Source organism: Numida meleagris, chromosome 2 (assembly GCF_002078875.1).
Source record: "Numida meleagris isolate 19003 breed g44 Domestic line chromosome 2, NumMel1.0, whole genome shotgun sequence".
Lineage (NCBI taxonomy): Eukaryota > Metazoa > Chordata > Aves > Galliformes > Numididae > Numida > Numida meleagris.
The window spans coordinates 119447432-119474659 of NC_034410.1; the positions used below are offsets into that span (position 1 = coordinate 119447432).

The window sequence follows — 27228 nt, forward strand, 5'->3', positions numbered from 1 at the left end:
CAAACCAAATATTTTTCACACCACAACTGCAAGTGCTTAGGCATGCACATTATTAAATACAATTGCCTCTAAGGTTGCAAAGTGAGCATTATGATCACAGAAGTGAAATTTAAATTATAACACCTCCACAGCAAGGATACAATTAGTTCTCTTTAATATCCACATAACGTGTAAGAATTTAACTTCAAAGAGAAGACACGACGCACGTGCTAAACTGCTGCACGAGGGCACTTCTGCCGCGGTGAAAGCACCAAAATGAAGACCGAACACTGAAAGGTGGCAGTTCAGAACCGCAGGGCAGCCTCTGAGCAGAGCCCGTCCCTTCAAGGCGAACTTGAAAAAAAAGAACAAACGGCAAAACTCGGCCACGTTCCTCGCTAACGACCGCGCTCCTCGGACAGCCGGCGCAGGACTCAGCCCGCGGGCAGCCCCACAGCTCCGCGCAGCGCGGCCCCCCCCTGCCGGCCGCACCGCTAGCCCGCGCCAGGGACGGGGCCCGCGTCTGGAGCGGACACGTGTCTCCTTAAGAAGCTGCTTACACTATCATCATGCTTTTTTAATTACCTACAACAAAGCCGTGTCAACCTGCTCATCTGCCAAGTTTCCTGCCATTTGTATAAAATAAACGTTCGCTTACCAAATTCCGCAGTGTTCACGCAGTTTCAAAAATGAAAGGAAGCCTACATATCAAATCAGCGCAGAAAAATCACGGAATATCTGTACTTTATTTTTCTCTAATGAAACAGAATCACTGAGGGCCCAACTTATATCTCCGTGCTCTTACAAGAAGAATACCTGAAGCCAAACTTCGTGCCAATGGATTTGCCAGCAAATGTAAGGAGCGCAGGCTTTCCCCCGGCTGTGGCTCAGGTAGGCGATGAGCAAGGCCAGTTCTCCACTGCTTGAAACAGCAGATCCTGAGCTGCATGGTGACCCAGAAAGGCACCAGAGCTAAGGCAGCTGCACCCCCTCCTCAGGAGAGGGGCATGTCACACCCCTTGAAAGGATTCTCCTACAAGTATCACACAGCTTTATGTCACATTCAGGGCTGCTCACATCTGCGGGAAGTTCATGCACCAAAACCCACACTTCCTAGCAATCAAAAATAAGTTATAACTGATGAAATGGAAATCTCAGGAAACCCGGGAAGAGCCACCAGATCACACTGAAAGTCAAATTCCTTTTGTTTACCTCGTATCATTATCCCATCTTGCACAGCTAGTTCACTCTCAGCAAAGCACAGTCCCTCTTCTGCATACTCTTAAGAGAAAAGAACAGTGAATAACCACCAGACACACCTGGACTCTCTCAGCACTTTACTAAGAACAGCACAGAAGCAGATTTGTGGCAATCATACTTCACCTCATCATTATGCTTTTAATATCAACATGATCCCAAAAGCAATAAACTGTTTTTCCTCTTGATCAAGTGTGCCAGTGATTCAGGGGAGCGTAGAAAAATCCAGACTCATGGTCCAGCCCTTCATTTTCCATCCTCAGTTTAATGTCTGTGTTGTATTGTCTTTATGTTTCCACACATAAATACACGTGAAAATGCTGCTGTAAATACTACTGGCACAGGCTGCCCAGGGAGGTGGTGGGGTCACCATCCCTGAGGGTCTTAAAGAAATGTGTGGATGTGGCACAGCGGGACATGTTTGGTGGGGATGGGTTAATCATTTGGACTGGATGATCTCAGAGGTCTTCTCCAACCTCAGTGATTCTGTGATTCCATAACTACACGTGTAACCCCTGTTCTGCTGCTTCTTTCAATGCTTCCACATGCACACCTTGCTGCAGCCACTTCATTGCAGACTTTCTGCGTTCTCTCTACCTATCTGTAAGAGCCTGAATGCCACGCTGCCTACAGACCTGCACACCGCATTTTAAACACTCAGAACTACTTGCAGGTTTCCTATAGAAACAACCTCAATTTCCATAGGAGCGTATGTTAAAAAAAGTTAAGCATGAGACCTGCAAAACCTTTCTGTAGGAATTTATTACATGTGGTGAAGCAGGGAGAAGGGAGATGAGCTGAACGCAGAGACGCAGGTTGGACAGCTACGCGCAGCGCTGGCATTTAAAACTGGAGAAGAAGGCTGGCAGGGAAGCAGAGAGCCTACTCCTGCAGAGTAAATGGGGAACACAAGGCCTGCACGCCACCACGACACCACGGCCACCACAGCGCGGTGCGAGCGAAGAGCACCCGGCGCTACGCAACGAGAGGGGGCGCCAGCGCGGCAGAGACGAAAGCAGAACCCCGCCCCACCACCGGGAGCCCCGCCCCTCCCCGCCGCGCCCTCACCTGTCGGAGTTCCTTCGCCGCGCTGCCGCCAGCGCTGCCCGGTTGCTTCTGCGTCTGCTGCCGGAGCGACGCGGCGGCCAGCGGCTCCTCAGGCGGGAGGCCGCTGCACCGCCTCGCTGCCGTCAGCAGTCGCCATTGGGCTCCCGTCCGCGCGGCGGCGCGGCTCCAGCCCGGCGCCGCCATGTTGTCCCGCGTGGTGGGCGGGCGCGAACTCTGACCCCGCCGGGCGCATGCGCGCAGGACCAGCTTGAGGTGGGGCGGCCGCCATCTTAGCCGGGTGGGAGGCTGCTGGGACTGCGGGGCCCGGCCGGCCGCGGCGCTCGCGCCCGCTGAGGAGAGCCCGGGGCTGCACGCACGGCCCCTGGGGCAGCCGCCCCGCCTGCCTGCTCTGCCCCACCCGCGTGGCATCGCGGGCCTGGCCAAAAAGAGGTCCAGCGGCCCCTGCCGGCCGCGGCGCTGCCAGCTCGGCCGGACAGAGCAACGAGCAGCCCCGGGACACAGCCCCAGGGCACCAGAGAACACCGCACAGCACAGACACGACATTACTCACATACTGGTTTTATTGAACTTCTCACATGTAATTGAACATATATACACTGCAACTGACATGCTAATAAAGGCGTCGTGAACCTTTTTTCTTCTATACATCTGCGGCAGTTGAAGGAGCACAGATTTCACGCAACAGTTTCAAAGCTTGTTTCCAGTTCTAAGCATGGTGATAAAAACATTTGCCAAAAATTATGATCTTACCCACATCATGTGTCAGAAACAGAAAACAGAGAATTTGAAGAGAACAATCGCATAAAGCAACAGGCAGGAGAACAGCCCTTGGAAGAGAGCTTTGCTGCAGCATGACCCTGGGCACTGCTTTTAGGTCTGAACAGGAGTGGGGCACTAACGCTACAGGTCCTTCACAGATAGAGGGAAAAAAACAGATGTGGCAGATAGCACTTGAAAGCAATTGGATGCCTAAGATAAGAACCACTTCCACGCTCAGACTTATTCTCACATTTTTGTTAGTGTAAATGTGACACCACCGCATGTGAATTAAGATGGATTCACAACAGATCAAAAGTTCAGAACAGTATGCCTTCCCCCATTATTATGTACAGAATGCTATGTTGAAAGTGTTACCATAACTGAACTAAACCAGCACTGATAGGCATCTTGCTTCCAATGGTCAGAGCCTAGTTCCTAGTTGGATAACCCACAGACAAATCCTAAGTTCTAGATGTTATGCATTACCCCACTCACATCTCTTGGAAAAAGCTCTTAATACAATACGTTCCTACACATCTGTAAGCCTGACACAAATAACTTGTTTAAAGCCTGCTGAAGGCCCTTCTTTAAGCTGGGAGTGACCCTCCTAAGTCTGGTGTCCCATGCAGGCAACACTTAACTGAAATAATGACAAGGGAATGAAGTAGCAAGGTTCAGTTTGGCAGCAGCAGTAGATTCAAAATGATTAAGTCGAACAGTAGTTGCAGATTCAAAAAGAATTATGTATCCACATGTATGTACAGTATAATTAACTTCTCCAAAGAGTGTTTCATTGCTATATTTTAAACTTTGCCTTCAAATAAGGGATAAGTCCTTTAAATGCTTGAAAGGCATAAAAATTCCCCTCCCCACACAAAACCCCAAACAACGTATTTTAGTTTCAAAAATAATCTGAACCCACAACAAGCTTGGAATCAGTTAATCTGGTAAAATAGCTACGTGCTAAATAAAAGCACATCTGGTGGAAAGAGCACAAAGAATGTTACAAGTGTGCTTGGTTCTTGCTTGCAGCATCTGGCAGTGGGTAGCAGGACAGAGGCAGGAATCTCAGTGGGTCTCCTCCTGTGTCTCTTCTGCAATCGTTTCTGTGGCACTGGCATTGGCAGCTGAGTTCAGAACTTCTCCGAAGTCTCCGCCAGCAGGTTTGCTTCCTCCAACTTTAGACTAAAACATAAAAAGGAGCCTCAGTATAAAATTGTAGTTACGTGGCATGCCAGTTAGCTGTATAAAAGCACCTCTGCACAAAGCAGCTTAATAACCCTCCTCAGCTCAGCTTTTCCAGGACTGAGCTACATGAAAATAATCTTCAGATTATTTGGATAAGACCTCAAGAATCATAAGCATACTTAAAGACAAAAAAGATGAAGAAACCCTAATTCCAGGGAGTCTGACGGATAACACACCCTCAGTTAAAAATAGATCCAGGCATGCAGCCTTTCAGGCCACTTATGTTTTGAAAGATTCAGAGATAAAACTAGCTGCTTTGTGCTCTGTAAGGATCTTGTATGGTTTTCAGTTGAGACTGAGAGCACATCTTGACTTCCACAGTGAAACCTAGCAGCTATGATGCTTTTACCAAGCAATGTGTTTACCTCTTCATTTCTCTCTGCAGTATGTATTCTGTGCTATTGTATGAGTACTAGTGACGCTCAGCTTGCTAGACAATCATTAGCTCTCCATGATGTTGTTCGCATGCTTCTCATCTAACCCAGTGTGCCCAGAGAAGTCAAATCTGAATCTAATTACATGTACTACTTAGTTTTAAAGGCTGGGTTTGCTGGGTTTTTTTGTTTGTTCAACTTGGAGAAGCTAATAGTTATTTCTGGTATTTAAATGTTTTTAAGTAAATTTATTTTAACAAACACTGTCTTCAAAACTAAGGTACAAACACCTTGCACATTTATGTCAGAAACAAGACAAGCATCCAAGGTTGAACTATACATTTTCAATATATAAAACTAGGTACGTTACACTAGCTGTTTGTGGAGGTTAGATACATGTTAAACCATCTAGTTAAGGCATTTTCCTGGCTTGTTTTCTTTTCCTCAAATCATTAGGCAGAGAAACTACTTCCACAGTACTTAAAAAGACAACACCTTAGCACCTTCAACAATTTACCAGTAATTTTTAAAATCAAACAAAAAAGTTACCCAGAGCTCACATAGGTCTTTTCTGCACATCCACAATCACCAAGTAATGCTTACCTTTAAGGTTTCAACTTTTTCTTCAAAAGATTTGAAAGTAGGAGAATTTCTAGGGGACAAAAAGGAACCACAGAATTAAAAACATATCTAGTCAGTGTATAAATATCAGAAAACAAGCAAACAGTTGCCTTTTCCAGTGTCAACATGCATTTTGTTTGGGGCTTTTCCCTTGTTTTTAAGGAAAGCCTGAAATAGTTTATATCTGGATCTCCACTTCTGCTACAAAACTATAATTCAACAACACTCAAGCTGCAGCTCATTCATATCTTTTGCAGTTAACAATTGCCAGTCTCACTGCCAGTCTCAACACTAGGTTCTTGTATCACAAGATGAAAGGGAAAAAAAGCAATTTTTCAAGGTTTAGCTTATCTTTCCCAGTGAATTTGAGCAGGTTTCTAGCTTATGGGTTAGAAAACTTTGCTGTCCTTTCTGGATAGCCCACTACAGAATTGATGAATAAAGCTTGACTGTCCAAAATTTTTTGTTTGTTACAGGAAAACAACTTTAACAGGCTGTGTATTTAATTAACAGAACAGTTCACAGTGGCATTTTCTGCTAAGGTACATTTATGGGAGACTTCTCCTTGCCTTTTAACTGCTAGAGGCAGCTGTGATTATAAACGCACATGAAGAGCAGGACAGTTCACTATATTCAATACAGAGGTCCAGTGTGTAATTACTACTAAGATCAAAAGAGTGCCTTAATACACCGATTAGCTGTCACTGCCTCTTGCAAATTTGTACAATAGCTTGTACACCTTTCTGCCTCGTGCAGAGTGGAAAATGCTTGCCTTCACTGGACCAAGACTAAGGATTGGTAGCAGACAAAATAAAGTTAAGAACAAAAAAAGCTTTCAAAAAGAAGCTTCCCTTTACCACTTTTGCTTAGTATTTGTATAGGCCAGCCACACCTAGCTGCACTCTTTCATTTGGGAAAGCACATGTATATAAAAAAAAATAGATTCTCTCAGGAGATGAAGGGACAGTGCCAAGCAACAAGAGGCAAGCACTACAAGTGAGCAAGAGACTTTTTGTGAAACTACATTATTTTCCGCTCACTTTCGTAGACAGTTCTAAAACAGACACGAAGCAATTGTCTTTTAAACTTACAAAATATTACATGTCTAACAGGACAGTAAAAGTTGTTATAGTTCCCCAAACATAAGGAAAGCACATTTAATCACATTCCAGGTGTGTAATAACCATCACTGTCAAGCAGAAATAAAAACAAATGTCATCCTATACATTAGTACAGGAAATCCATTCATTTTTTTTCATCTGTTAGTTAAGTTCCATTTTGATTCCACACTTGACAATAAATACACCCAACAGCTGGATTATGCATACATTACCTCATAATAGGCATGCTAATTGAATGTTGTATGGAGCGTATACTAAATTGCCAGCATTAAGAAAAAAGAAAGCGAGAAGTTAGTTGAAATGACAGAGAAGAAATTGGCTTAGAAAGATGACTTTCTGGACACCATCTTTGGTAAACAGTCAGTCATATAAAAACTGTTTGGTTTTGCTTCTTTAAATTGCTTAGCCATGCGTGCACGCACACACAAGTACAACAGAGCAAAAGCTGCAACTATTCTTTCCTTTCTAAAAATATTCAAGTGCCATGCTTGTAAGTAAGTACATATTCTTTTTTTTTCAGCTGCAGTCTGTCTACCTGTTAAGTCTTCCAAGCAACGAGACATGCTGCATTTACAGTTTTGGTGATATCAAGTAGAAAGCAAACGCTCAAGAGTTATCAGTCAAGTCCTCCTACTCCAAGGATTAGTCTGACAGTCAGAGAGTTCCCACTTCAATACAACACAGAAGTTTCATACTCATCAATATAAAACTAAACTATCAGGAGAGAGCAGTTCCATCCATCTACCTTCAAAATCAGGTTCTGGGCGGTGCCAAGGAGAAGGTCCTAGTTCTAGTGCTGCTCTGAAACTCATGAGGATTTGTGTAACCTGCCAGTGTAGCCATACTGTAACTGTTTGTATACTGACAACATATACCTATTCCTATCAGATGACCAGGGTTATATTAAGGAGTTCCCAAATAACTTCCAAGACCATCAGTTTCATGTGCTGAAAAAAATCCGTCTGAAGGATTTTGTGGGTGCAGCATACTGGGAATCAGACTCACAGAGGCCAGATGCTGTCCTGCTGCATCAGCAATGTGCAGCCATGTTTTATCCCCTTAACCTAAACCACTTTTCTGCTGCTTTTCATCTTCACTGATGTTTTGGCTTCAGCCAAGTTTTTTTTTAGAGCACACGAAGATGACAATCTATGAATGTCACCTACAATCCTTGCTCTTTGGCATGGATTACTAGAAATTCTGGTTTTGCTGCTCTTGCCAAGTTTCAGCACAGAACTAGGTTGATATTACCTAAGTCTTCATGCAGTCATGCTGAGCCACCTCCGCTTAGCCTGCAAGAAGTGCCTCACCAGTTGAGAAGTTTAAGACTAAAGAGGGTGAAATTTCCTTCATTTCTCCACATTTACAATCTGCAAACCTGCCTGCACAGAAAAGCAGCAAGCTATGGTATACTGCAGATCTTTTAACAGCTGCCTAGAGAACTTTAGTTCAGTCTCAGAGATCATTAACGGAAGAACTATTCACATCCTGAAAAGTTAACTTGTCATGCAATACATTTTACAAAACATTCTGAATATATGTAAAGTGTCACCACAATAAATGGCTTTGGCATGATTTGGTTCAGAAGAGAACTGGATTAGATAAGTGAAGTTTATCTTGAACGTCAAATCACTTATTCAACTAGTGCAAACAAGCAAGATAAAATATTGAAAAGCTTTACAAAGACAAGTCATTTTTTCTTTTCACAGGCGACAGAATGCCACAAAGCACTCAGCCAGTCCAAGAAGTAGGGCAGTTTGAAGATTAGAAGCCCTTTTTATAACACCCATAATCAAGTCTCTGTGGAAACAAAAAAAGCCATAGTAAGTTGCTCTCTAATTTTCCATATATTTTGTATTGTATTGAAAGATTTCTCGTACTTTAGAAGTGATTATTTTTACAGTCACTACATTATTTCACATTTTGAAAATGCATAGGGAGGTATGCCAGAGTCTCTGCCTAGAAAACATTAGCACTGGTTATTTCCTTTTGTTAATAGTTAGGTTTCCAGTTGATATGCTGATAAGTTACATTTAGAAGTCCATGATCATACACTGTTTCCAAAGCAAGCCAAAGAAGTTACTCTAAAACCTGCAAACAGGGTAAAGATGAGTATTTCTGCTCCCTAATATGGATGCAGTGTGTGAGGAGACAGGTGCAGAGTCGTGATTGTTCAGGAAGTTTGCTGGGACTTGCAATCTCGGTACTACTGCTATTTTGCATATAAAGCTCATGTTCCCTATACAAGGATGTCTAGTTCATCAAGATACTCATATCAAGAAGAATAAAGGTATTAATAAAAACCTAAGAAAGTACAGAATGTTTTCAGTCCAGCAAAAAGCAGAAGACAGACGATGAAAGCAATAGTGACCTGAATTCACACTACCAGCCCTCTATTTCCATATTTTTCAAGTTCACCACAGCTCCATTAGCTAGTCCCCTTACTTCCTTTTACAACTCTCTCCAAAGTCAATTTGCAAGAGTGAAGACCTGCATGGAATATGTAGAAGTATTCCAATGTGGAAGGAATCACATTATTACAGCTGAGCTGTCACTAAGCTGGAACAGCACAAGAAACAAGTCATAATGAAAAAAAACAATTTAAGAAAATGCACCTGAATGTTAAGTATTTATTCAAGCATCGGGTCCATCAATTCTCAGTTCCAGGACAAGACTTAGACATCTAAAAGCTTCTGAAGTGCAGAGTCGTAAAATCTTAGCAGTAGGCACTGCTTCAGTAGTCATGTTACTATGGGACCTGAATTCACTGTTTGAATCCCTGTTGAATTCAGTCAGTCCTTATGAAAGCAAAACACCTCAAGTGTTTTTAATCTCCTGTTCAAGTGCAATTAAGACCTAGAACAGCACTATTTATTTTTATTTATTTAAAATCCATCTGCTCCTGATGGAGCACTTTGAATTTCCATTGCTGTGATTTCTCCCAAGAAACACAAAAAAAAAGTGTTACTACTTTGGCCCCGTCACATCCCCTCCCAGTGGCACAGTTCCTGACAGTAGCTAGGCTGGCGCTGAGCACTCTAACTTGAGCAGCTGGTTGCAAACTGAGGTATTAAAACTCGTCAGGCCAGAACTGAGCTCTGAGTCTGTGCTTGTCCTCATCAAACGAGTACACCAATACAAGTAGGGGAACACCGCAGCCTTAAGGAAGAAAGCTGAACCCCGACAAGTGAGCAGCTGAGCCCTGCATTTGAGATAGACATCTCCCGGTCTCCCTCTGTCTTACAGATAACAAAGATGAGATTTAAGACAGGCTGCTATTCTTATGCTTGAACAAACTCAACTCCCCAGGCACTGCACAAGGGCTAGAACTCCTCACTAGTACTCTAGGAGTCAGGTACCTACATCTCTTAATATCTTAATACTGTCTGTGGCTATTTCATGAGAGAGTAGAAGAGATGAAGCTAGACCCAGAGGCGCGCAAAGGAGAGAATATGAGGTAAGAAGTTGCTACACAGTCAAGCTAGCTACTGAAAACTTCACATTGAGTATTTGCTTAGAGTAAAAAGATAAAACGCACTGCAGGCAAGGTAATTAAAATACCCTGCATCTGGAGCTGTTAAAACTAATCAGCTCAAAGATAAGGACTGTTTCATCAGACAAACTGTGAACAGGGAATGCATAAACTATTTTACACTTAAACTCCATCGATTTGAATAAAACCACAGTACTAAACAATTCGTGTAATACACACCAAAAAGGGAGAATTTCTACTGTCAGAGCACGAACACTGTACAGACAAAGGAGGAATTCTGCATGCCATTGACCTCAAAGACATATTCCATCTCTAAAAAGAGTAACAATTCAGACTCATTTTAACTGATTACTTTTTTTTTTTTAAATAAGAAATGGAGACTGATTATTATTTATCATCACTATTTCATGTTCTGGGATAGTTACCGGGTGAACATGAAGAAATATCTTCCTTGACATCAGACGAATTGCAGTTTTACATTAACACTGGATAAAAAAGAAGTTACCTTTTACAGATAAAACTCATTAAAGCTTTTAATGGAGACAGTCTGACTACATGCTTAGTTTCAGAAACAAATCTTGTGCCCCACCTTACCTAAAGGAATGTGAAAATGCCTGCAGTCTGCACAATGCCAGAGTAAGCATTAAAGAGAGAAAGGAAGTTCTGATAAATCTGAAGCAAAATATGGAACTATGTAGCTGCACCTCAAAGTTTCTCACTAAACTTCAAGAAGCAAGAAGGAGGTTAATGGCAGTGCTTTAAAACCAATGGCTGATTTTATTACACTGCTGTCCAGTGCAGCAATATTCTGTCAGATTGTGATTTTGTTACTTGCCCAGTAATTGAAAAGTAAGTTTGATCCACTACTCACAGCAAGTTACAAATGGAGATGAGTAATTATATGTTCCTGCAGTAGAAATTATATAATCAAAGAATTCTAAGTTAAGCATATGATTAGTTTGCATCAAGGAAGAATTCCCATGCAGCTAACAGTACATTTAATGCTAAAAATTACCCACAAACTTACCTAATTTGCATGAAAGGGCTGTGTCATTTGACACAGTCAAAATATGCTGTTGTATGCTGCTATTTAGGAATTAACAAGTACCAATAGTCTATTAAAAGGTAATAAAATCAAGCCACTGCTGTGAGGTGGAACAGCTTACAAAGAAGTAAGGCACCTTAAAAGGAATCCACACACACCAAGACAAGACAAAAAAAGAAAAAAGACAGATAAAGACATTTGTTGTTTAAAGGTGGTATTCCACAAGCTGAGAAAAAACAGAGAACAGAAGTGATGATGTTATGTGCATTGGGCACACAGAAGCAGGCAGGAATGCTGCCATCAGCAGTCCCATCAGAAAAATCAGCGCAGCTGTGTAGGTAACAGCTTTTATTGATTCTCTCGCATATATGAAATACATACCACATAACTCGTCTGCATCAGTTTAGACATACAAGCAGAATTTGCAGCAAATCAATCAGCATTCCTAAGACGTGCTGAAGGTTCTTGATAGATTAACTTTTAGAAGTGCTAGATACGTTAACAGCAACTTTCATCAGTCATCTGTTTAAATAAAGAATTGTTAAAAGCTAAAGAAACATACTTGACATCTTCAAACTTCTTGGTTATGACTGAACCAACAGAGGAAAAAGCAGCAGAAGCCTTCTGACCAGCCTGAGACAGGGTTTCTGATGTTTTCTTGTACCTGTGTTCAAAGAAAATTGTTACTTTAATAGAACATAAGGAGCTTTTCAGTGTACATTCAGTTTGTTTCAAACCCAGAAGTATATTTCAACTTTTAGGTGGAGCAGACAAGCCACTTAAGAAGATATTTTCAACTTCTGTAGTCCCTTCTGGTTGTGTTATCTCTGCAACCTCAGATTTCAGATCAGGTTCACCAATATACATCTACCACCCCACCCCCAGAACAGATAATTATCTGCTACTGCAGGACTTTCAAAAAGGAAAAACCACCACATAAACACAAAAAAGAACAGATGTTATTTTTGGTGCCAAGCGTCTAAAATTCATACTGAATGGTTTTGTAAAAAAAAAAAAAAAAAAAACTTCACCAGAAAAGATCTTGTAGTAAGACGTACCTCCTCTTATGTTCTGTAAAGTCATTAATTGCAGAAAAGGCAGCTCACTCTGGACTACAGGGTAAAGGTTTTGTTTGGCAAGAATACCGTGACATTGTTCTCCTCCTGCATGAACTGTTTACAATATTTTCTCAGGTCAGAAAAGAAGGATATTCTGCTGGACTTGGGAACTTAGGTATCTCGGCATTGGTACCTCAGTTCTGTTAGTCAAATATATTAGAACTGCCCATATTATGGGTGATAATTTTTCGTGAGATGATACAGCTAATAGGGTTGGCCATGGTCTCCTTGGAAGAAACCTATGATGATTTCTGCAGGCTCATTTTAGTACAACTTAACTTTGTTTTATCTACACTCAGCTTGTTTCACAAGAATCAAGGATTTAGACATATGAGCTGCATAGGTTTCACCTCAACAGTTGAGACAGACTATCATCAGGAAGCAGTACATACGCTGCGGTTGATGTAACATCTTGCCAGCTTTTGGTAATATTCTGCTTTAGTTCCTGTAATGAGTTAATTCCCAGCTTTCTCTTGATTTCTGCTAGATGCTTCTCTTTGGCAGCTAGCACTTGTGAGAGTGTCTGGATTTCCTCTTCCACCTATTGCAGCAGAGATAAGAGAACCGAGTTAACGGGTGATCTACACAGCCATTTAACTATGTAGTTATGAAATATCTACTAGACATTAGTTATGGAAGGGATAATGTGTTTTCAGCATTGCCTCATCATTGTTTCTGACTACTAAAAGGGAAATTCCGCAGTCTGTGAGTCAGAAATAGGCCTACTTGCAGCTAGCTCTATCAGTTCAATACACACAAGGAAGCAGGTAGCTCTGAAAGACAGTACGGTTAGAAATCAGTACCTTTTGACAGCACTGGCCTACGTGGAGCAAAACTGGGACAGCTGCCAAGCCTGTACGCTCCGTCAGAAGGGATACCAGTTCACAAACAGCACAAGGAAGCTCAGAGCGTCTGCTCCATACAAGTTTGTCTCCTTGCTTGACAAAACTTGGGGAGGAAGTGGGGGAGGACAGAATGGACAGAGTTGCAGACTGAGCAATTAAAAAAAAAAACCCACACACCACACCAAAACTTGTTCAGAAACTAGAAGAAACTGCTGCGTGTGTGCACTTTCTTATTTACATAAAAGGCCAAATGAGTCTCTCAGAAACACAACCAGAGCATGGTCAGATATGTCAAACAGTTTTACAGTGCTAGTCTGTAGGCTATAGATGTGTGACAAAAGGCAAAGGCATGCATCCATCCCTACTTATTCATCCAGACTGGACTGCACTACTGTAGCATCTCAGGCCGCTCACTCATTTAAGTCCCTCTGAAGGAATGCTAATAACCTCAGGGCACCTTGGTTTCGGATACCTCTCAAGATCAGCATGATACACCCTGCTAGGACCAGATTTCCCCTGCAGTTTTCAACTGATTCTTTCAGAATGGAATAATACTCAGAACTACTAAAAACAAGGCTGTACTGAATACCAGTGTATGTTTATTTCACAGCTAATGCTGGTATGCCAAACTTAACCTTAAGTTTGCAGGGAGCTACAAAGGGGAAAAAAAAATAGTCACTCAATGAAGCCTAACTTTGACAACTTTTTAAATGTAATTAGCCTGTCTGTCCCTCAACAAGTGTTATTTTTACTGCTCTTAATTTTTCTGCTACTTTAACTCATGGACAAAAATAGTTATGTGGTTAGCTGCCATCAAAGCAGTGTACACAGAACATCCTTCATGAAAATAACAGCTTTAAACCACACCACACCAGCTGAGACAATACTTGGTTTTGGCTTCCAATCATTTTCTTTTCGACAGCCTGTTTACCTCCTTCTCACATAAGGGAAAAAAGTTACACGTTTATATGTTCTGGTTTAAGCTCTGTATGCTAAGAATTTCCAGCTTAATTCCCCATAGATTTAACTAGATGTTCTCCTTGACATCTTCCTTTTCTCATTACTTCCCATGCTGTAATGAATAGGAATGCTGCACTCAAGATTCAGAATGAATACAAAGAGCACTGTGCATTCAAAGATATCATTATACCAGATTTTTATTCTCAAAACCAGTTTAAGGACTACTTGCAAGAGATTTACCTTGGCAAGCTCTTTTCTTAGCTCATTCTGCTCTTCTTCTGAGAGAGTTTCTGACATACCAACTGTAGCAGCAGCATCCTCTCCAACCTCAGGTATGGAGTCGGTTCTCAGCAGCCCTAGTGGTGAATAAAACCATTAACAGTCAGATCAAAACATGCTGCCCAGACAGCGGTTGGATGTACAGCAGTTCACATACAGCTCCTTTATGCCAGTGGATAAAAATGACTAATGAGAGGACATCACAGTCACATTCCCCAAATGCTATCACACAGAACGTTTTGGGCTAAAAGGGACCTTTAAGATCATCTAGTTCCAACCCCCTGCTACAGGCAGGGACACCTCCCTCTAGACCAGGTTGCTCAAAGCCCCATCCAACCTGGCCTTCAATGTTTCCAGGGAGGGGACATCCACAGCCTCACTGGACAACCTGTTCCAGTGTCTCACCACCCTCACGGTAAAGTATTTCTTCCTAATATCTAGGCTCAATCTATCCTCTTCCAGTTTAAAGACATTTCCTCTTGTCTTGTCGCTACACGTCCTTATAAAAAGTCCCTCCCCCCTCTTTTCAGCAAAAGAACTGCCATGGACAAAAGCAAGTTCAGCAGCAGTGAGAAAAGAATTACACAAGTAGGAACTCTTCCCTTGTATCCCGCTCAGCTCTCTGCCCCTAGTGACTCGTACCACTGTGGCTAGGAAGTTGTACGTATCTTGGACCTAGAAGTAAGCTTCTGTTGTGCTCCTGGATTTTACCCATGATCCTTCACAGTTTCAGGCAAAGGAGGGAGAACAATATCATTTCACTGATGTGCTCACTTCACAGATTTGTTTGCTCCTATTCTTAATTAGTCCTTTGCTTACAGCAATCACAGCATCATAGAATATCCCAAACTGGAAGAGACCCACAAGCACCATGGAGCCCAACCACCTCCAGGCTCCACACAGGACCATCAAAAAAAAAAAAAAAAAGAAATCAAACCCTATATCTGAGATTGTTGTCCAAATGCTTCTTGAACTGTGACAGCTTCAGGCCGTGCCCACTGCCCTGGGCAGCCTGTTCCATGCCCACCGCCCTCAGAACCTGCCCCTAACCCCCACTTGCCCCTCCCCTGACACAGCTCCTCGCCGTTCCCTCGGGCCCTGTCGCTGTCACAAAGAGCAGAGCTCAGCGCTGCCCCTCTGCTCCCTGTGAGGAGCTGCAGCCGCCATGAGGCCTCCCCTCAGCTCCTCTGCTCTGGGCTGAGCACACCAAAAGATTTCCCATTTTGTAGCTTTGCAGCTGATACTTAAGCACACAGCTCACCGGAACGAAGTAATCCTATACTCATTTGCAAAAGACCAATTTGCAGAGAGATGGCATCCCAGAACTACCACTCTATTCAAGTCGTAAAATACAACAAATTAAACCAAGAGGGATATTTTGCTTGTAAGGATAGAGAGTGTGCACGAGTGCATGTAAAAGCAGTAAGTCAAGCCTGGAACAGTTAGGCACGGCTCTCCTCCAGCCAGCCGCTAGCTGCTCTGCTCGCAGCAGCCTGGCACTGCAGTGCTACGGGTAACCTGAGAACAATTGCCTTCTCTATCCTTTCATACAGTTCAAAGCGTACATTCATTCAGACAAGCTGAGGACACATTATTTAACATTCCCTTACTAGTCACTACAGTAATTACCAGATGCAATTCCACCCTCATTTCAGCAGCTTTTGATGGCATTACATGATACTATTAGGCTTGGGAATCCAGCAACTCATTAATGAGCAATGAGACCATCACTCTGATTTCCTTGTGAGACTTGATATCAAATAGGTATATCACAATCAAGTCAAAAATTCGGGAAAAAGAAAAGATACTGCAAGGTGGTATATCTACAAAATACTCCCAGCAGCTAGCAGCTGTAAAGCCTGTAAGAGGAGAAGCCTTCTTGATAGTTACTAAACTCAACTGAAGCTCCATTTCCACAAATAATTTCCCGTATGTTTTCTACCTATATTTGTACCGAGAATAATTCTGCTTTCTGCTACATGGGCAGAACATTTCTAAGAGGCAAGTCAGCTGCAGAGTTACTGATCCGGGAGCACAAAATCGGTATCATGTTTTCCCAGTGATTTACGCCTGTCTTACACAAACATAACACAAACCTGCCTACAGGTTTCCCAATTATTTTCTGGCAGAAGCTTAAGGGGAGGAAGAAAAGGGTTCAAGTCCAATGTTTAAATCAAAGCACAGCACTACAACCCTGAGAACAAATGATTACAGCTCTTCTACAAATAAACAATCTGGTTGTGGGACATGAACACATTTCCTTTTCTTAGGATCAAGCTGTTAAGAATGCCATAACTTTTTATCTAGCTGCTATCTATGCTATTAATTACATATGCTCAGCTGAAGGAAGAAATTGAAATTGCATTTTATCCCTGACACGCTACAACCCTCAGCACGCTGGCCTTTGACAGCCAACTTACTCTAAGCCTGCACTCCTTTCAGGCCCTACAAAGCTTGCCCTTTCAAAACCAAATTGCAGAAGCTTTTCAGGCACCAAAGAGCACACTGACTACGGAGCATTAGCGCATCCCGCTGAGAGGTTGTTCAATCTCATTATGAAGAGTTATCTGGTTTAGCTCACCAAAAATAGATCAAGTGAATTCAGCAGCAGGAAAACATGTTGGATCATCTCTCTCACCAATAGCCTGTTTTGGGAAGACACCCTACCTTTGGAAAACTGGGGTATTAATGCAGTTTATGCTTCTTGTTGCACACAACATTGAACTTGAGATTCAACACCAAGAAGAAAAGTGTTAAGAAGCTGGGAGAGATCTCTCCTCCATATTCCTAGATTCTCTTGGAAGATAGGAAATCACTGCTAACAAGACTCCTCCACACCTCACCGAGTTCATCTCATCACACCTTCCCCTACTTGCTCTCTGCCCCCCTCCCATTTATCCTGTCTATCCAGCCACCTATGCTCTCACTCTCTGTTACCAGTCACCTCTACACTTGTTTCATTCCTGTTCCTCACCTCAATACTTGCAGGACGCAGTGCATCTGCACTATTGGAAGGCAGTGCTTTACTTTCATTTTTAGTTTACAGTTCTTTACTTTACTTTACAAAATGCTTAACACATTTGACACTCTGCTACAACCAAGTTCAGCACAAGTGTTTCTAGTCTCTTAAGGAAAGAGAAAATTCTGTAGAGATAGTCCAGTAGTTGGAAATACTTATCCTGTACTGGAAAACTTGCATAGTTTTAAGGTCAGTTTTTAGGTGTCTGTATCTCTAAGACTGACATATTATCCCAAAAGTTTATTAAATCTAGTTAAATGAATCAAATAGAGCCATTAAGAATTTGGTTTGTGTAAGACATAACCAACTATGAGCAGCCAGGAAAACAATCTAAGCCCACATTATTCTTCCGCATTCAGCTTACACTCCGGTTTTGGTCTGGGGCTCGCTCTGTTTATCTTCAGAGCAAGTTTGTTACTTATCCTGACCTAAAGGTCCACCACTTCTTGGCCCGAATTTGGAGATTAGCAGTAAACACAAGCCCTTTAAGGAACCACTGGTCACTTCAGATTAGCAGTGGCCTTTGGGGTGGGGAAGGGTTAGCCTTTACAAAGCCTGTGTTTAGGCAGACACAGGCTGAGCCAAAATACTCAGGATGAGTGCCTACGATCACTATGCAGCTGACAAAGCTGAAGAAAAAAAAGGTACTTATTAGAGCTCAGAAGAACAAGCTGTTGGAATGATCTTGAATTTCTAAGACTTGAATAACATGACTACAGAGTGTATTTATTTCACAATACATATGATCAAATTTGAAGTATAACCTATTTATCTCAGTGAAAATAGCAGTCAGATTTTCTTTTGCCAGCTTAGGCTTCTCCCAAACACAGACCAAAGTGAATGAATAAGAAAACAACAAAGGTTGCAGCTTACTGCCATACATCAGCACTAGGTACAGAGGACAGCTGCTGCCCCTCTTGAGGAGGGGTGAGATGCAGAGCTGACTGCTGCTCCTCAGCAGCCTGTAGCTCATCTAGGTCATGCAAAAGTTTGGTTTCACTCAAGCAGAGGCTTCCCAGAGGATGCACTTTAAAATTTTAAAGAGCAAGACCACAACGAAAAAAAAAAAAAGCTAAGCTTTCTGTATTTGTAATTACTCTGGAGAGCCAGGCACTGGAAAATAACGTGCAGCAGCATGGAAGAAAGATGGCAAAAAGCAGACGAGGCTGCACCAGGAGGCATGGTGCTGGCTATCTGCACACCAGCTTACCAGCTGGAAGCAGGTTGGGATTAGCACCAAGCTCCAGCAGCACAGCATGCAACAGCCACCTGCAAGTACACCAAGTTAAGTGCAGGGGTAAGATGTACGGCATTTCAAATGCTAGGTGGAACAGAATCCAGGTTTTAGAAAGCATTTCTGGTAGTCAGTGAAATTTTTTTTTATACCAAGGTGGCAGTAGATGAAGTAACTTCAGAGCTTTAGATAGCCTAAGTATGCAATTCCTGCACTTTTCCCTTCCAAAAAATTGAACAAAAATCTAACAAACCAGTCTGGATACATCAATCTTGCAGATATTGCCCTTCTGTTCCTAATCTTATTACTTACTTTGTTTTTCCCTGGAATTGCCTTTCTACAGTTGAAAAAATTAGATAAAGCTGGTAAATGAGACACGACCTACATGACATACCAAAGCTAACAGATCACCACAGTTACCAGCAGGACTCTGACCTTCATTTACATCTGTCTTTCAGCCAAATCACATTTCCACAGATCTCAGCCACTCAGCTTCCCACATGAAGTTGTTAAAAAGAAGTTACCAGGCTTGGTCAGCGTAGGCGACCCAGGTGGAGTAAGGTTTATGCCGGGTGACAGGTAAAGGTAGTTTCTGTCCACTCCCGCATTGAAATCAAAGGGTGACTTGTAATCCTCGTACAGATCCATGCCAGGAAGCTCAGAGAGCACCGCCATCCTCTGCTTCTGCTGAAGGAGGCATCTTCGCTTTGAGCAGCCACACAGAGCACGGGGCTTTCTTCACCCCTTGTTTCTTCCCCCAGCTCTCACTGTACCTCCTCATCAAATTCAGCCGACACCTCTCTTAAATCAGATGCAGCCTTTCAGCAAGTAATTTCTTAACCATGTCGCAGCTTCTGCTGTTTACACGGCACAAAGCTGAGTTCCTGTCAATTTATAACCGGAGCTGGACTCAAACAGACCGTGCCTTTAACAAACACCCACAGTGCGCTGCTCCCAGGCTCCTGGAGAAGCCTTCCTCCTTCCTGCAGGACTGCATCACGAATTTTCAATCATTTAAATAAAAAAAGGTCAGCTGACAGCAGCTACACCAGGATCTCCTTAATCTTCTAGGACACAAAAGGATTACCCGCAGTAATCTATCCTATATACCATCTGTGTAGGACTTTTTCCTCTGATTAATGGAAAATTCTGCCTGCGTAGCTCTGCTTCCCCAGCTGTTCCCAGTGGCGCAGCGACCAGTGGCCAAAGCCAGTCCCACTGCCCAGCATTACACTGCAGGGCAAGCTCTGAAGGTGACAGCAACCGCCTCCAACGGCTGCACTGATACCTGCCCGGCTTTTCTTTTTTAGGAAGGTGCTGATGTGCATTATGGTATTTGCCCGAGAGGCTAAACATACCCAGGTATGAGATGTGTTTGTTTTTTTTTTTCTTTTCTTTTCTTAAAATAAATAGAAGCTCACTGCCCTGTGCCCCTGGAGCTCCAGTCACTCAGAGCAGCCAGTTTTATGCCAAGAACCGGTAATACCGGAACACATGGCCATGACGAAATCTATTTGCTTTAAACACGTATACTGTGAAGAAAGACTAACTTGCACAAGCTATCTGACCTCATGCTGTAAATTTAAGATCCAGCCCTGGAAAGCAGAAGTTCTTACCCAAAAGAGGCACTCAGCCCAGTTTTGCAGCACTTTGCTACTTTTTCCCCCTAAGGTCAGCTCCTTTCACTGAAAACACAGCTTCACTAACAAGACAGAGAACCTTCACAGCTAAGCAGCTTCCTTCACTGAGCTCTCCCAGCTCCACGCTTTGTGCCTGGGCTCTGAACCACAGCCTGCACACAGAGAGTACAATCAGATGTAAGCTAATCTTTCCCCTCCTCCCCACCCTCCCCACAAGCAACACTGTGAGACAGAGCTGACCAGAGCCATTACACCACTGCACAGCCACAGAAGCAAAGGAGTCGTGCCGCACACTCAAGTCAATGTGATCCCGAGGGATACCACTTCAGTTTTAACTCCTCCTTTCCACCGCAGGAGCAGAGCTCTGGGCTAATTAAAGAGCAGTTCCTTCAGCTGCAGACCTACATTGGTTTCTGGAGCAGGCAACCTCCAGGCTCCTAACAATGAGAGTACAGCAGCCTGAAATACAGATCTCCACTATTTCCCAAATCCACTCAAAAGAAAAGAATATGATGTCCCTCTGTATTGCTGACATGTGACTTAAGCACCAGCCAGAAGTATCGCTAAATTTATCTGACAAAGGTCAAAGCTCTGGTCACAGATTCTGGTTCAAGCATCCAGAAACAGCAGAGAAGAGTACCATAGCTACAGCAGTCATAGGCTGCTAACCAAGCACAACAACATGAAGAGCTACCAACACTGTTTTGCAGCCTTTCATCATGCTATCCTGCACAAAAGCTCAGGCAGGAGCTGCACTAACTGGATTAGACAAATGAGAAGTTATTAGATGTGGCAAGGTGGAAAAGCTGAATGTTACCAGCTGTCATTCTCCTGACACAGGAAACACGAAGGTGAGTTTACTACCTACAATTTAACAACTCCAGAGAATCACTCATTGTAAACTAATCAATGCTAGCACATTATGACTGTTAGAAATAGCTACTGCAGGAAAAAGAACTTCTAATGGAGATTCAATCATGCCTGCCAACAGCCAGGAATACCATTTCCTGGCCAAGGGTATTTAATAAGAGCCTATACTTACATTCTTGTCACTTACAGGAAACTCCCTGCATTGCTTTTTAATGAGTGGTATGAGGCAAAACAATCTGGTGCTCTTCTTGTATCTTCATTTCATCTAAGTTGGTTTCATATCCCTACTGACACCCAGACTGACAGACTCATATCATCGATCTTGGCACCCATTACACCACAGACAGAAGTGTGCATGGGCCAAACTCTGCTGTGCACCTTCACTGTAAACCAAGATGAGCCCAAGGCATATCACTACACTGTAATTTCAGGTTACAGGGAGGTTTGACCCATTACATATCTAAGCTCCCAGGTCAAAGACTGAATTCTTCCATCTTGGCTTACACACAGCCTCTTTGCCCAGATTAAGCTAGTTTACAGTGGCCACAGAGCTAGGTTGCTACAGCAGCTCCCTAACAAGCCACCTGGATACCTCTCATCAGGCTCCCACTCTTCCCACAGGAGCACCACTCCTCCCTCTCTCTCCTCTAGCCATCTCCCTGGACAATTTTCTTCCTTGGTTACCTAGGGAAGCCTGATGCTCTTTATCTCTAAATTGGAAAGATACACATTTGAAGACTGGACTATTAGATGAACAGAGAATTGGTTGAAAGATTGCAGCCACAGGGTTGTTGTCAACAGCTCTATGTCCAGGTAGAGGCTGGTCATGAGTGGTGTCCCCTAGCAGTCCATCCTGGGACCAGTGCCCTTCAACACTCTTATCAATTATATAAACAGTGAGTGCACCCTCAGCAAGTTTGCTGATAACACCAAGCTGAGTGGTGCAGTTGACACAACAGAAGGGAGGGGAGCCATCCAGAGAGACCTAGACATGCTCAGAAAGTGGGTACACAAGAATTTAATGAGGTTTAACAACACCAAGTGCAAGGTGATGCACTTTGGTTGAGGCAATCCCCGATATGTCTACAGAATGGGAGAAGAACTCACTGAGAGCAGTCCCGTTGAGACGGACTTGGGGGTCCTGATGGACAAAAAGTTGGACTTAAGGCAGCTCAGAAGGCCAAAAGTATCCTGGGCTGCATTAAAAGAGGAGTGGCCAGCAGTGTAAGAGAGGTGATTGTCCCCCTCTGCTCTATCCTTGTGTGGCCTCATCTGGAGTACTGTATCCAATCCTGGGGTCCCCAGCACAAGAAGGATGCAGAGCTGTTGGAGTGGGTCCAAAGGAGGGCCACCAAGATGATCAGAGGGCTGGAGTACCTCTTCTATGAAGAAAGGTTGAGGGATTTGGACTTGTCTAGATCGGAGAAGGCTCCAGGGAATCCTCATTGTGGCCTTCCAATACTTGAAGGGAGCTTATAAACAGGAAGGGGCAGACTTCTTAAACAATCTGATGTCAACAGGACAAGGGAAAACGCCTTTAAACTAAAAGAAGAGTAGATTTATGTTAGATGCTAGGAAGAAATTTTTTACTCAGAGGGTGGGAAGGCATGGGAACAGGCTGCCCAGGGAAGCTGTGAATGCCCTATCTCGGGAGGCATTCAAGGCCTGCTTAGATGGGTTCCTGGGCAGCCTGATCTAGTGGTTGGCAACCCTACCCATGGCAGAGGGGTTGGTACTAGATAGTCTTTAAGATCCTTTTCAACCTATGCCATTCTGTGATTCTTTGCTCAGAAGCATGAGCCAGTTTGGCTGCAAGGAGAACTGCATCCCTAAACAGTACAAGACTGCATCCACTCTTCCAGGCCAGGGACAGCACAACTTCCAGACTATCTGCCATCCCCAGCTCCCCCACTTCAGGGAAGGCAAATACTCCCCTGCCAGCCACAGCAGCCTGCTTCTTCCTCCACTCCTTCCCCAGTGCAGCCAGGAATGTGGAGCAGAGCAAGACTGCCTGCAGAGCTGGGCCCTGCTAGCTCTTGGCTTGGTGCCCTTTGATCTACGGCACGAAGCTTTTGGACAAGGTTACTAGCTCACCACGCTCTAAGCACTGCTGGACAGGGGCAGATTCCCCCCATGCAGCAGCCTTTCTAAAGTGTCCTTCCATGACCAAAACATCCCATTGTACAGCCTTCCTCCCCCCTGCTCCTCAAGGTAATTCATAGCACACTGAGCTGGCTCAAGATGAATTGAGGCCGCAAAGCCATACTCTATTAGATGCATCTCCTGGTGCAATTACATACAATTCAGAGCTGTAAGAGAGTACGTGTAGGATTACATTATGAGGCTTAGAGCAGTTACTCTGCATGCTCAAATCTTTAGTTTGGCCTGCATAGCAAATCCACTTCTTACAGCTGTATCTAGATTATTACTGCAACTATCAGCTGCAAGCCAGTACCTAAAGAGTGCAAGAGACTTGTACCAAGGACAGGAAACAGTGGGGTTTTGCTCACTACACAACAAATTAAAACTGAAAATTTTGCTGTGGATACTTCTGCTGCTTCAGAACTTACACTTGTCTTTAACAAGGCAGGATAAGGAAGCAGTCAGCACTTCAGGCACCTACACCGTGTTAGAAGCTGACATTCAGAAGACTGGCACGAAGGTAGATTACTTCTGTCAAGGACGCTTGAACCAATTACTGACAAATTTGACTGAATGTTACAAAGTGGCTCGGAAAGGCTCAGCAAGACATTACCACCAGGCTTCCCACCATTAACCATGTTGTAATCTGCTCTGTTAAGGTTTGAGTGCATGTGAAGCTTTCTCAGACAACTACTGAGCACCGAGTTAGCACAGACTGTGCACATCATTAATCATGTGAGAGGGAACTTTCTGCACAGTTAGAAGAGCTGTTATGACTGAGCAAACACTGCTAACTGGCTGTTTGCCTGCTTATACCTTCTGATACCACTGGCTGCCCAGTTCTACAGCTTCCCAAGGCTCAGCCCAAGGCTAGCCAGCAACAAGTAAAGTAAAGCAATAACATTAAAGCATTTTTTCTTGGTGATGATTAAGTAAAGCTAAGACGTTATAGTAGTCTTGCAGATAAACTGCTTTCACATGTTTAGGCCTTGAAGGAAAATAATTTATTTACATATGGATAAAGTTACACCCACCTTCCCCTAACGAAACCAAATCCAGTTCTGCACTGCGTGGGCACCTGTAACATCCTGATTTCCTACCTTTGTGTCCTCTACAAGCACAGCTGTGAAACATGCACCAGAGCACATATTTTAGGCAAGCCTTGCATAACTTCAGCAGTTGGATCTGGAAGCAAAGGAGGGTGGGGTGGAGGGGCAAAGAGCATCATCAGAGAATGGAAAGATGAGTTGGCTTTATGTGGAGCAGAGCAAGAGAGATTATCTCCTATTTCAAGGTTGACTGCCTGATCAGCCCGCAGCTGTTTTGAATTCGCAGCTGCTACACTCTGCAGACAGGCAAAACTGCAAAGAGACCTTTTAGTACCAGCAACCAGAATAAAGACTTCCAACAAGGTCTTCCCTCACCTCCACCTCTCCCAGGCAGGTCTCAATCAGGCAGCAAATCAGACTTCTGTCACCACTCTAGCTGAGTTTTGCAGGGCCTAAGCCATTTTTAAGAGATAAAAAGCCACTTAAGCAACCTAAGCCAACTAGGCCCTGAAGCATAAATTTGATCTTCAAAGCCTTACCAGTTTATAGACAAGTAAAGCCTTTCAGCACCTGATCCAAGGCTTTAAAACTGCTTTAGCATAAGAAGATGCCATGAAGCAATAAGATAAAGCCAAATAGTAAGCGAGCATTTAGCTAGTACACTTTTGCTCAGATTGGACATTTGGAAAAATTTCTTCTCTGAAAGAACGATGAGGCACTGGAACAGACTGCCCAGGAAGGTGGTGGAGTCACCATCCCTGGGGGTGTTCAAGCGTTGTACTAAGGGACACGGTTCAGCGGGGAAATACTGGTGGTAGGTGAATGGTTGGACTGAATGATCTTGGAGGTCTTCTCCAACCTTGATAATTCTACGATTCTGTTTTCTACGCTGTGCTCTCTCCCCTTCCTTTAAAGGTCAGTTCATGGCACAGATGTGGTTGCAGAGTTATAGCAGCTGCTGAATAGCAACAGCCCAGGCCTCTACAGCCCTATTAGTAGAGGCCAGCAGACTAATATAGAGGTTTAGGGATTTGCTGTCTTCTAGCAGAGTCCGACTTGCCACCATCACACCAATTTCAATAGTGCAGCCTGTCCCCAAGACTTCCTCTGGACTACCTCTTCATGCAATTGCACTGTCTAATGGGGTTCTATTTATAGAAACATCTCCAACGTTTTCCTAGAGGTAAACTGTCTTCATTCACTCATATTAAAAACAAAGTAAAAAAAAACACACACGTTAGAATGATCAGTATCTTCCCAAGATGTACCATCCTGCAACACAGACACTGGTGAGTTTGGGATTACTGGTGGTGTTCTTTTCCTAAAGCAGTTTCAGCTCACGGCAATTCCAACAGCTGAGGTATGTCTTGCAGCAGCAGTTCTCATCTCCTTTCCTCCCAATACAATTACAAACTCAGACTAATTTCCTAAGATGTTGTGAAGGAGTAGATCCACATTTCAGCATATTTTGCAGCCAGACAAGCTCATACAACCTTACAGGCTTGAGGAGGAGTGGCTGGAAAGCTGCCTGACAGAAAGGGACCTTGGTGTGCTGATGGACAGTCGGCTGAATACGAGCCAGCAGTGTGCCCAGGTGGCCAAGAAGGCCAATGGCATCCTGGCTTGTATCAGGAATGGTGTGGTGAGTAGGACTAGGGAAGTCATCCTGCCCCTGTACTCGGAACTGGTGAGGCCCCACCTCGAGTACTGTGTTCAGTTTTGGGCGCCTCAGTACAGAAAAGACATTGAGGTGCTGGAGCAGGTTCAAAGAAGGGCAACAAGGCTGGTGAAGGGCTTGGAGAATATGCTCTACAAGGAGCAACTAAAGGAACTGCGGCTGTTCAGTCTGGGAAAGAGGAGACTGAGGGGAGACCTCACTCCTCTCTTCAAATACCTGAAAGGTGACTGCAGTGAGAGCGGGGCTGGTCTCTTCTCAGTGGTGACAGGACAAGGGAAAATGGCCTCAAATTGTGCCAGGGGAGGTTTAGGTTGGATATCATGAAAAACTTCTTTACAGAAAGGGCTGTTAAGCACTGGAACACTGGAACAGGCTCCCTGGGGAGGTGGTTGAGTCACCTTCCCTGAACGTGTTTAAAAGCCTTTTGGATGTGGTGCTCGGGAACATGATTTAGCGGTGGGTTGTTAGAGCAGTATGGTTAGGTTGTGGTTGGACCTGATGATCTTTAAGGTCCTTTCCAACCTGAGCAGTTCTATGATTCTATACCACTGTAAGATCCATAGCCTTTTTTTTTTTTTTCTCTCCAGAGAGTCCAATCCTTGCTCAGAGACGGAAATGGGAAAATCTTCAGGAAGATACAGCTGAGCCGCAGCTAGATGACAGTTAAGTGATTAGGAAGAAAAGAGGCTGTGGTGCAGAACAGGACTGTTTTAAACAAAGTTTGAGTCTGTAACTTCTCAATCTAATTAAAAGCTTAACTGAAGCGAGTTCGATTGGAACAATTCCCAGCTCCCTCAGAAGACAGCTCTGATCTCCTGGGCTCTTAAGCCCTCTTCCAGCTACACACCAATGCTTCTGCCTCCAAAAAGAACTCCAGAAAAGCTCAGTGCCAACCCCACAGTATTGTGTCTGACCACAAAATTGTTACAAGTTATGGTGAATCGTGTACTATGAAATTTGAAAAGATAATCACCAGGAAAGCACCATCTGTAGTTTTATCATGACCTTTTTAATAACACCAGCAAACACCTTTTCAGCGCTTGAGGTATGGACTAACTCCCACCATGTATTTACCAAGCTGGCACCTGGATTTTGCACAGTCAAAAGATGTAAACTCCACACTATAAAGGATAGAAGCACAACAGGTGACAGTACCTGAAGCACCTGTGCAACCAAGCAGCGCACAAGTGTACGCAAACAACAGGGTTTAGGAGTAGTAGTCTACCAAATGTACTTTGGCAAACACAACAAGTGAACGTATTGGTTCTGAGCTTCATGTTTGAAGCACAGAGACTCCACATCCACAGCTCAGACTCAGGCATGGAGACCTGGCTTGGTGGGACCCCACAGCTTCTAGCGCATCATTTCAGTACACTCTAAGTGAGTATAGCTCCCTCACACAGCCTGGCCCTGGGGGGTGGCAAAGGAA

The 27228-nt window shown here is 43.7% G+C and overlaps 2 protein-coding genes across 4 annotated transcripts in view; both read right to left on the bottom strand.

Annotated features, from left to right (window-relative positions):
- The window catches only part of MRPS28 (mitochondrial ribosomal protein S28), a 77404-nt gene extending 74557 nt beyond the window's left edge, over positions 1-2847 (bottom strand). Inside the window, 3 exon segments of the mRNA XM_021385908.1 lie at positions 2305-2586; positions 2589-2810; positions 2812-2847. Coding sequence (XP_021241583.1) covers positions 2305-2586; positions 2589-2810; positions 2812-2847 — 540 coding nt within the window.
- The window catches only part of TPD52 (tumor protein D52), a 40948-nt gene continuing 16566 nt past the window's right edge, over positions 2847-27228 (bottom strand). The window contains exons 1-6 of one of the 3 annotated variants that reach the window (XM_021385909.1): positions 18945-19534; positions 14129-14244; positions 12476-12624; positions 11528-11629; positions 5289-5337; positions 2847-4248 (exon numbers count right to left, since the gene is read on the bottom strand). In XM_021385909.1, coding sequence (XP_021241584.1) covers positions 4132-4248; positions 5289-5337; positions 11528-11629; positions 12476-12624; positions 14129-14244; positions 18945-19095 — 684 coding nt within the window. In that variant the 5' untranslated portion in view covers positions 19096-19534 and the 3' untranslated portion in view covers positions 2847-4131. The other 2 variants (XM_021385910.1, XM_021385911.1) reach the window with 2 other exon arrangements.